At 28.5% G+C, this 10424-nt stretch overlaps 1 protein-coding gene and 1 non-coding gene across 2 annotated transcripts; both read left to right on the top strand.

The window, feature by feature from the left end:
• The first annotated feature begins 2654 nt into the window (after positions 1-2654).
• TRNAG-GCC (transfer RNA glycine (anticodon GCC)) lies at positions 2655-2725 on the top strand. Its single transcript has one exon. It is a non-coding gene; the product is annotated as a tRNA-Gly (tRNA).
• Positions 2726-9271: 6546 nt separating this feature from the next.
• LOC137817981 (BON1-associated protein 2) lies at positions 9272-10017 on the top strand. Its single transcript, XM_068621208.2, has one exon. It carries the CDS (start codon positions 9347-9349, stop codon positions 9782-9784), a length of 438 nt encoding a protein of 145 aa, XP_068477309.1. The 5' UTR covers positions 9272-9346; the 3' UTR covers positions 9785-10017.
• Positions 10018-10424: the final 407 nt, after the last annotated feature.

Raw genomic sequence — 10424 nt, 5'->3', positions numbered from 1 at the left:
AACTTTTATTCTCAGTACATAATGGTCTTATGTATTTGTGTATTGAAAGATAAAAGTAGGTTCAATAATTTAAATCACAAAACAAATATAATATTTATACAACTTTATCCGTTAAAAAGTTTAAGCATTCAGAAATATATTTGATTCATACAATCTATTGTATGATAAATATAGATGATAAAATAAACCTTATTCCTGCTGGCTGTATTTTTGGGTATGGTTTTCTCACTTTAAGGTTGCTATGCCCCAACCATAAAGGAGAGTCTATTTTGTGGATGATATAGGAAGTCCACTTCTGGTTTACTGTATATGGGTTAGGATACCCCTGAAGTATCTCCTTAATTTTATTTATTCATTGCTTATAAAAAAAAACCATATTCCATAAGGATTCTCAATTATTTTGAATTAAAATTGAACATAGTGTTGATAAAGAAAAAAAAATGTTCTATGATAAATATAGATGATAAAATAAACTATATTCAATAATGATTCTCAATTTGAATTAAAATTGAAGATAGTGCTGATAAGAAAAAAATAATGAAGCATGCTAAAAATCTAGGATTCACTTATGAATAAAATGGAAAAAAATGGGGAAACTGTTAACATTCATATTTTGGGAAACACTTCAAAAAAAAATTGGGATTCACTTTTGCAAATGGGGAAAAAAATCCCAACACCCTTCAAATAGAGTATTATCTATCCTCTATCATAATATTAACTCAATCAACAAACTATATCTTTATCCTAGGTAAAAATTATATGACATTTTTCAAAAATAAATTAATAAATATGTGCAAAAAGATAAATGAGAAAGTATAAAATTTAATAAAAAAAATACTTACAATAATTATCATATCATATAATTTTGTTGGTGTAAGAATTGAGAAAAACCCAAAATATTTTGAGATCTTTTCTATGAATCTTAATACATTCATATCCTCCGTATCAAAATTATTTGAGATAAACCATTTCACCTTGCATAACATACCTTTATAATTTGTCACAAATAAAATAACATACCTTTATAATTTGTCACAAATAAAATATCATATGCACTCAGAAAACAAGAAACCAATTTTAACTCATTAACGTGCTTGTATACCACATTAATCCATGATGTTCTCTTTAAAATCAAATGAAGATATAACTTAATGATATTTTAAATACCACTTTCGGGAGAATTATTAAAAAAAATAAACTTTAACTAAATTAAACTATAATTTTTTATATATAAGATTTTAAAATTATAGTTAATATCTTTAAACAATATTTTATTTAATATTTTAATAGATACTGTAATTTAAATCCATGTCCCACAATAATTGTAAATAAAAATATATAAGATAGTATGTTAAATAAAAAATTATAATGTATATTATTCTCTTAATTAATATTAACAAATGTATAGAATATTTTATTTTATTTTATGTTTGTTAAAAATTAGATTGAATACGTTAATTTGTTATCAACGATTCATTTATCTTCTTTTCTTTGTCGCCGAAAATATAATAAAGCATGCGATTATAAGATGGATCAAGATTGAGTTTTTATCTCAATCGGAATGTGAGGCGGCCATTTTATGAAGCTATACGTATATGTACCGGTCGGCATCGGACGACCCAATGGTTTACGTCGAATAAATCTAATTAAATTCACTACGTTGTTATACGTAAAGTAAAAGAGCAGTTACAACCACCATTGACTAAGTCGAGACACGTTCTCTAGATCACCTCCTAGTTTTCAATACAAGTTCTCTAGATCATCCCCATGGTTTTCAGGGAACCATCAAGCACGACCCAGGGACCACTAAGCATGTCTCTAGCGAGTAATGAACGTTCATTGAGCCCACAGGGTAGAGGCCCAAGTCAACCTACTAAAAATGGAGGAGAGAGGAAAAAAGAGGTACATTTTTCATAAGATCGAGGAATTCTCGCTTAAGCACTATCGCTGACTTGAGCGTCGGAGTGTAATAGCAGGTACCCCCGCCGACCGACCGAGGCACGCGAAGGAGAAAGGATACGTGAAGAATAGGAGAACCGAGGGAGAAGTAAAGAGTGTATCGACGTGAATTAAGATTACTTGGCCTCCAACATCCATACAGGTACGATATACATTAAGTAAATAATCAATTTCAAGTAAATGAATTCTAATTATAAAAAAATTAAAACTCTTCTAATAGTCACATCAAATATGACTAGAAGATGAAGTTAAATGTTATTTAAATATATATTTTTCTTTTAACATTTTCAAATATTTTTAAGGACAAAACTATAATATGATTTTGAACTCTAAAACAAATCATATATCGAATTAGTGATCAACCATTTAATTATGTTATTTCGGTCAGAAAAAAAACTAAACCTAATATAAATAATATATTTTGAATTGAATTGGGTTGTGAAAACTAAATTATTATTGATTTACATAATTATTATATAGTGAAACTCAAACACATTTTTTTATTATAAGGTGAAGGAGGATATAAGCTGGTATTTTTTATTTATCTCTTCCATTATTTTCTTCATTAATTGAGAAACGATTTAAATTGTAAGGATATTACAACCTAAACAAAAACTGATTTCTCTAATTTGCCTTTGTGGTAAACAAAATAAATACTTATTTACTAAGATTGAATGTTTTATTGAACACAAGAAGCACCAGTGGTCTAGTGGTAGAATAGTACCCTGCCACGGTACAGACCCGGGTTCGATTCCCGGCTGGTGCATACTGTTTGAGCTGTGATGATAATTAACTCTTCAATTGATGGGTCAATTGTACGACATCGCTTCGATGAAGAAACTGTTTCTGAGCTCTCTCATGCGCTGTTTTTTTTTTTGGTTGGATATTGGAACAATAACAATTTTTTAAGTTATCTAACTACTACACTCAGTTATTGAATAATCGAGTTATAATATTTATTTAAAAATGCATTGAAAGTATAAAATTATTTTAAAATTAAAGTAAAAGAGGAGTTAAACATCAAAAGTATCTTTTGAAATCTGTTTTATGAAACATGTTTTTGGATTTCCAAAACACTTTTCTGAAATTTAAAAATTCTTTTCCAAAATGTATTTTTAGATTTTGTTTCCTGATTTTTTTTTCTTTTCATAACGTATTTTTTGCATTCCATATTTGTTTTTTTGGAATGAGATTTTGATTGTGGAATTCTATTCCAAAATTTTATTTTCATGACACAATCATCTATGAATTATTTTTCTGGAAGGTTTTTAATGAATTCCAAATTTTCAAATAAGGAATGAAGGTTAATTTTGTAAATTTTGAAAGTGAATCAGGTGCGTGCAGGAAGAATGTGCAAACTAAGACGTCTTAAGTATTCATAACGGATAATGAAACATGATAGATAGAAGGCAAATTCTCTCTCCACATACATACCTTCTCTTGCACCTCCATATTTTTTTTATTTCAATTATACCCTTCAATTGAATCACAATTGTCTAAAATTAACAGAATGTCTAATATACATAACTTATACATAAATAAAAAGAGACTAAAACTCAAGATTATCAAATAAAAATTCTTATAAAAAAAGTTTAGTAAAATGTTAGATTTAAATTTATTCCTTTTTATTTAAAAAAATTTAGTCAATATTTTTTACTTTTAAATACTAAAAAAAATTTAGTCATTCTTCTAGAAATTACAAAACTCAGAAAAAATAAATCAACAAAGTACGAAAATGGAGTACAAAACTAAAAAAAATGATATTCTCACGAGAAACATAAAATACAACGAATCTTTTTGTCAACTCTCTCACACATACTCAAATGAATGATGAAACTGCTCTCTCGAATATTGTGACCGGAGAAGAATGAAAATGATGTACTTGAAAGAGAGGTATTAGAATACAACTAAGATTATTTAAAAATATATGAGATTATACTTAATTTAGTGTTATTTAAATTTTTTTATAAAGGTTAAAGATCAATATATTTGAACACAAAACTTATTTAAACCTTATAACTAATAATTTAGTAGGCCATTAACTTCATAAAGTTACCATTAGTTAATTATTAAACTTTGATGCGTCATATTTCTCGTGAAGAGAATTCGTGAAAGAAATGCGTGTTGTAAGGATCTAAAAAATTACTTTAGATTAGAAGTGGTATATTTTAAATGACTCCTGAATAATTTTAAATGAAAAGGGCATATAAATAGAAATTCATTTATTCAGGTTTCATTTTAAAAAGAACCACCATCTCTCTAGAAAGTTCTTTTCCTTTCCTCTCCCTTCTCTCTACAATTCTGACTTCCTCGTTCATCAGTTCGACGATCAGAGTCCACCATCAGACTCCTGGCAGTGAGTACTACAAGATTGCCCGATCAGAATATCTGATAGAGTAAGTTCATTTTTGCTCTTCTCTTTGAGTCAAATTTGGAATTGGTTAGGTTGTTTTTGTCCTTGCTTGCATGTGACCCTTTTAGCTTCAGGGTTAATCTCTGTTAGCTCAGGGTCCTAGTGATATAGTTAGATTTTTTATTAGGACTTTGTGTTACAGGTTAAGTTACCTTTGGGTTCTTGGTGGTTTTGGAGCTCTTAGTGAATATCTACTAATTTTCAGGTAAGGGAAGTTAGCCTTAATTTCCAATAGAACACTAGGCTAGAAGATTTGAAGGTGAAATTTGATATATGGTTGCTGTTATACAATTATAATGTTGTTTGACATTAATTTAGAGAAATTTTAGCTATAGCAGGGACTTTGTTATTTTTGGGTGCTCCTTGGTGTGATTTCGATCAACCTAAAATATTTTTGTTTGACCCAAAATTCTTGGGTGCTCCCTGGTGTGATTTCGATCAACCTAAAATATTTTCGTTTGACCCAAAATTCCTGGGTGCTCCCTGGTGTGATTTCGATCAACCTAAAATATTTTCGTTTGACCCAAAATTCCTGGGTGCTCCCTGGTGTGATTTCGATCAACCTAAAATATTTTCGTTCAACCCAAAATTCATGGGTGCTCTCTGGTGAAATTTCGATCAATCCATAATTTTGTATACATATATTAATATTGCTATTTTTATTATTTTAGCATAGTTTATTTTAGATTATTATTGCTAAATAACTTTTTGGATATATTTGGATTGTTAGAAAGTTTAAATTATATGTTATGATTGAATGGTGTATTGATGTGTTAAATGAAGTGTGCAATGATGTGAAAGTAAGATCAATACATAGTATTTTCAGGAAAGAAAATACCGTGTTAAGATTGTTTATGATGTGCATTGACTAGGGATTCGTCTAGAAGGAGATATCCTGACTCTACTGAGATAATGAAATCATATAGATGAAGTTATTCAGGTGGTGAGAGTCGAATGAGGTTCATATGGATGGATAAGTTGTTTGAAAGATAACTAACTTGACCTGTTATATGAGTTAACCCTGTCATACTAGGAGAGAGATGATATTGAGATTATTTATGCGCATAGTTGTGTGGATTTCACAGTGATTTAGTATGACAGGTGCCGATCTCTGAGTCTAAGTCAACGCACGAGTCTTCTGGAAGTAGAGTCAAGTGTCTACGTTATATGAGTCAGTGAAAGTCTGACATGTGAAAGATGAATATAGAATTTGTATGACATCTGATGATTTGAGAATTTGTATGACACTGGATGATTTGAGAATTTGTATGAGACTTATGATTTATGTTTTATTAATTTCAAAGTGAAATTTTATAGAATTTTGTTTTATATGGCTAGCTTACCCTGTTATTTGGTTGTGTTGTTTCTCTAACTGTGATGATCGTGTATTTACATGAGAGCAGATGAGATTGTAGGTAATAGAACTCCTCAGTGAGCAGCATAAGGATTAGATAGATGTAAATTGAATGTTTTGCTTTGCTGTGTTTTTTATAAATTTTTTTTGATGTATATATTAAATCCCTATGAAGAGGGATACCTTTTGTTTTGAGATACAAATATGAGAAAATAATATATGTTTATCTGTTAATTAGATATTGCATGCATAATATATTAGTAAATATGAGTAAAATTAGGGATGTTACACGTGTGTTGATAAGTTGACTAATATAAAATTTATTCATAAAGAATTATTTCATTGGTATAATAGGCTTTCATCTAGTCTGTTTTTATAATTCTTTATAAATAGGTATAGGTATAGTCTACTTATGTATCATTTTTGTTAACATATGAATTTTGGTTTAATTTTCCATATATTTTTTTTCTTTTTTTAATAATACTTTTTTCATGTGAAATACTTTTTTTCATGTGATAACATATGATGATTGTTACTTGAGGTATAACTCTAGCTAAAATATCAAGTTGTATTGTACAGTGACGTATAACATGAAAACTTTTATATAAAAAAAATAATTAAACTTTGATAGCATTATCCAAATTACCTGTCCCTTAACTATGCCTCCCTTCAAAGATAATATAAATAAACATTTTAAATTACATAATTTTTTAATTAATAACACGCGGAACGAGTACACAATTTAAGACCTCTATAATTTGAATTCCTCAAAGACCTTACAGAATAAATTAATATTCCATGCTTTTCTCGCGAAAATATCTCCACGAGAAGTTACGTAGAGCATTCGATTACGATAGTTAGGTATCGTATTTTTTTGAAAAAAATTATCACTTTTAAAATTCAATATAGTATTATTTTTTATTTTTTTATCTTATAATACAATGAATTAGTTTACATATATAAATATTGTAACGTAAAAAAAAAAAAAAATCTTGCAAACATTTTATTAAAGCTAAAAACAAAAATATTACATTTTTTAGTTTCTCTAAAAAGATAATCTTTGGTAACATTTTAGTGAAATATTATCTTACAACTTTTCGAAGTTGAATTCCTTTCGTATTAAATTATTAATTAGTTTGCACCATCAAAATCAAATTTGCGTTCAAAACAAGTTACTAATGTTGAATGTGGATGACTGCGTAAATCATAAATTAAGTAACATTTTTACCCTTTAATAGTTTGACATCTTTTTGGCAATTTTGAAGAATGAAACCGTCTCACACTATGAATCAAAAACTGGGTGCTTTACTTTCACTTGTTTAGTTGTTGCTTCATTTTTTCCATGAAAAAAGTTCTATCATGCATCAATGGCAAGGAGATTTTTCGCCACTTAAGTAAGTTCCCTCATCATTTCAATGTACTTGCCAACAAACAAAGGTATTGTAATAATACATTTCAAAAAGAAAGAATATATTTTTTTATTCATTTTTAGTTTACTACTTATTTATGTTTCGAGATGTGATATTACATTTAGTCAAATTATTACTTTGTATCTTTCTTCTCATCTCCATGGTGAAAAGTTATTTTTAATATTTTTAAATTTTTAAATAAAAAACATATTTTTATATCTTTAATAATTTTAGCACTCTCGTACTTCATATTTTCCTATCTGTCTCAATATTTCTATTTTATGTGTGAAAGAGTTGAAAAAAAAAATGTTATATTAAATATGTGAAAATATTTTTTTTAGTTGTGTATTCCATTTTCATACATTTATACATATAAGATTTACACACAAAAATCACCACCACAACATCTATTAAGTTCTTGAGATTATCCATTTATTTTTTATTATGCTTCTATGATATTTTTAGTATAAACACAATGTCTAAAATTATATTAATCCTATTAGGTTGATTTTTATCTTATTCGAAAGATAATGTAGTTATTTATAACTTTTTATATTGAGACTAAGATTCATTTCAATTGTTTACTATGTCTAAAATAAGAAAGAACATAAACATTTACCCTTTGCTCATGAAAATGTTCGTAACTTGTACACGTTATTTATTTATTTATTTTTGGATGTTAAATTTAAAATAAATAAAAAAATATTCCTATTTCAAATTTGAAGGAAACTAAAAGTTTCTTATATTGTACCAAACACTCCACTCACATCCTCCCAAATCTTTTTATCTTCAATAAAATACGTACGTAAATAATTAAACACTGAAAATTTATGAAAATAATTATTATATTTACGAAATAAATTATCATAATATATTTTAATTTTAATAAACATTTTTATTAATTTACATAGCTAATATTGATATTTTAATAGCTTTCATGCTTTATTAGTTTTGAGATAAACACTCCATAAAAGATATCATTTTTTTTTAAAGAAGAGAGCATTTTTAACGTACGTAAATAATAATATTGATCTACAAGTGAGTATTATTTTATAAGGACATAAATAATTATTATTAAATGTCAAACTTTGACCTTTATATCACATAATAAGATAAAATTTATTCAACTACTAAGTTATTTGAAAATATATTTCAAACAATGTATATCACACTTTTAGAATATAAATTGATACTTATTAGTTTCTTATGAAGCCTCGTACACAATTCACACTGAAGATGCAAAACCATATTTTAATTGTGATTCATGATAAACACAATGGGAATATGTAAGCAATTTAAAGCGAAGACGTAAAAGAATGTTGAGCTGAATGAGTCACATCCTACTCAAAAGCTAAGAAAACTTAAAAGTTCAAATAAATTAGTGGATCATGAATCAAAAGCCGATGTGAAAAATAATATTATGACAATTTAAAAAAAAATTGTTTTACTATGTTCTTAATTTAATATTTTGTTATTTGTTAGAGAGAATCCATATATTGAGACATTTCTTCATACTATATACGTGGATACAAACCTTAACTTATAAGTTGATTTTATAAGGTTGAGTTAAATTTAAAGTTCACTTACTTCTTAATATTATTCTAAATTCATTTCAAGTTTACTCTAACAAGTATTTATTGAACTTATCAGGTCACCCGTTATCGGATTATCCACATAAAAAAGATACTAGTAAATGACTTATTTCAATAATTTTTTTATTATGAGATCTAAAGTTTCAACTAGGGACAAAAATCAATTTCACTTAAAAGTACTAGAACACAAAAACATATTTAACCCTTTAATTTTTACATGTAAAATATCTAAATATCAATTTTAAATATTAAATTGCGTAAATTCTTAATTTATTACATTATACTTTTTTAATTTAACTCGTTGGATATTCATCGAAATTCACTCAATTTTTTATAAGTTCTTTTCAATCATAAATTAATATTTTAATTATATTTATTTAATTTTGAATATAAAACTTTATTATATTAGTTTTGGGTGTAAAAAAAAAAGTGTTTTACTTTTCAGAGTGTCAAAGAGTTTTTTTCCTATAAAATATTATTATATTATTTTTATGGTGAGGGTGACAAAAGAGTCTTTTCCTTTTCCTTTATATATATCTCTAAAACTAGGAGAAATGTGGCGGCGCGCAACGGTCCTGAGTTTGAAATTAGAGTGTATGTGAAAATCCACTTTGTTCTCATGCCAAATCTCGAGTTCACGCTTCTCTCAGCGGAAGGTCTCCACCTGAGGGGAAAACCCGCCAACAAAGATGTCTTCTTGGTGGTTCGCGCCGACTCCATTGCGAGCCACACCACGGCCACGGCGACGGAGACCAACGGGTCGCTGTCGTGGAGTGAGGCGTTCTTGGTGGAGGTGGGGCCGCACGCGAGATGCGTGACGATTGAAGTGAAGTGCAGGACGGGAGCCGGAGAGAGAGACGTTGGGGTGGCAAGAATCGCGCTTTCGGACTTTCTTGGAGGGTCGGGGCCCGATTTGCAGGCTATGTGCTACAGGTTGAGGGACTGGGATGGGAGAGAAAACGGGATGGTTAACTTCTCCGTCAGAGTGGTGTCGCCGACGCCGTCTCCGCCTCACGCCGCCTCCGATGAGAATGATTGTGAGTCATCGTTGGGTTGAGTTGTTGCCGGCATTCCCGTTTGGTGGAACAAGTCATCGACAAGTAGCACGAGCTATGTTTGATAGGACGAACAATTGTTTGTTATTTTCTAGGTTTTGAGTTAATGGAAAACAATATGGTGTTTTCATTGGTTATGTTGATTTGACTTTGAATCACTATGAAGTTTCTAGGTACTTGAATGTTCTTTTAACTAATTTTAATCTGAATTTATATTTTTAAGTTTTAATTTAAACTTCTGCTTCATCTTGTATTCTTTTTTTGTGTTTTACTCTCTCTAAATCACTTGTATAATCTATGTTAACCTTGGTAGATAAAAGAGACAATATTCAATCACTTAGACTTTGAAATTTGAAATAGTTAGCTTCCTCTTCACATCATTTTAACATATTACTCATCACACAAGAAAATTTTATTTAAAAAAGATATTTCAGACCTAGTTGAATATCACAAATTGAAAAACAGAAGTTATATATTTTTCTAGGAAACTTTAATAAAAGCAAGTTTTTCAATACAATATGCGTCGATAACTCTATTTAAACATACAATAAAAAGATAACATGAACTCATCAAAACACAACCAGACTCAAGCGAAAAAAGATTATAATAATTCTCTCTTTTGGGATGAATGTTGCTCGAACA

Source organism: Phaseolus vulgaris, chromosome 10 (genome assembly GCF_051622355.1).
Source record: "Phaseolus vulgaris cultivar YP4 chromosome 10, ASM5162235v1, whole genome shotgun sequence".
NCBI lineage: Eukaryota > Viridiplantae > Streptophyta > Magnoliopsida > Fabales > Fabaceae > Phaseolus > Phaseolus vulgaris.
The sequence above is the reverse complement of the archived record's forward strand: the minus strand, read 5'-3'. Positions and strand labels throughout refer to the sequence as shown.

Coding starts and splice junctions, on each gene's coding strand:
- LOC137817981 (XM_068621208.2), top strand. CDS start 9,347: ATGCCAAATCTCGAGTTCACGCTTCTCTCAGCGGAAGGTCTCCACCTG.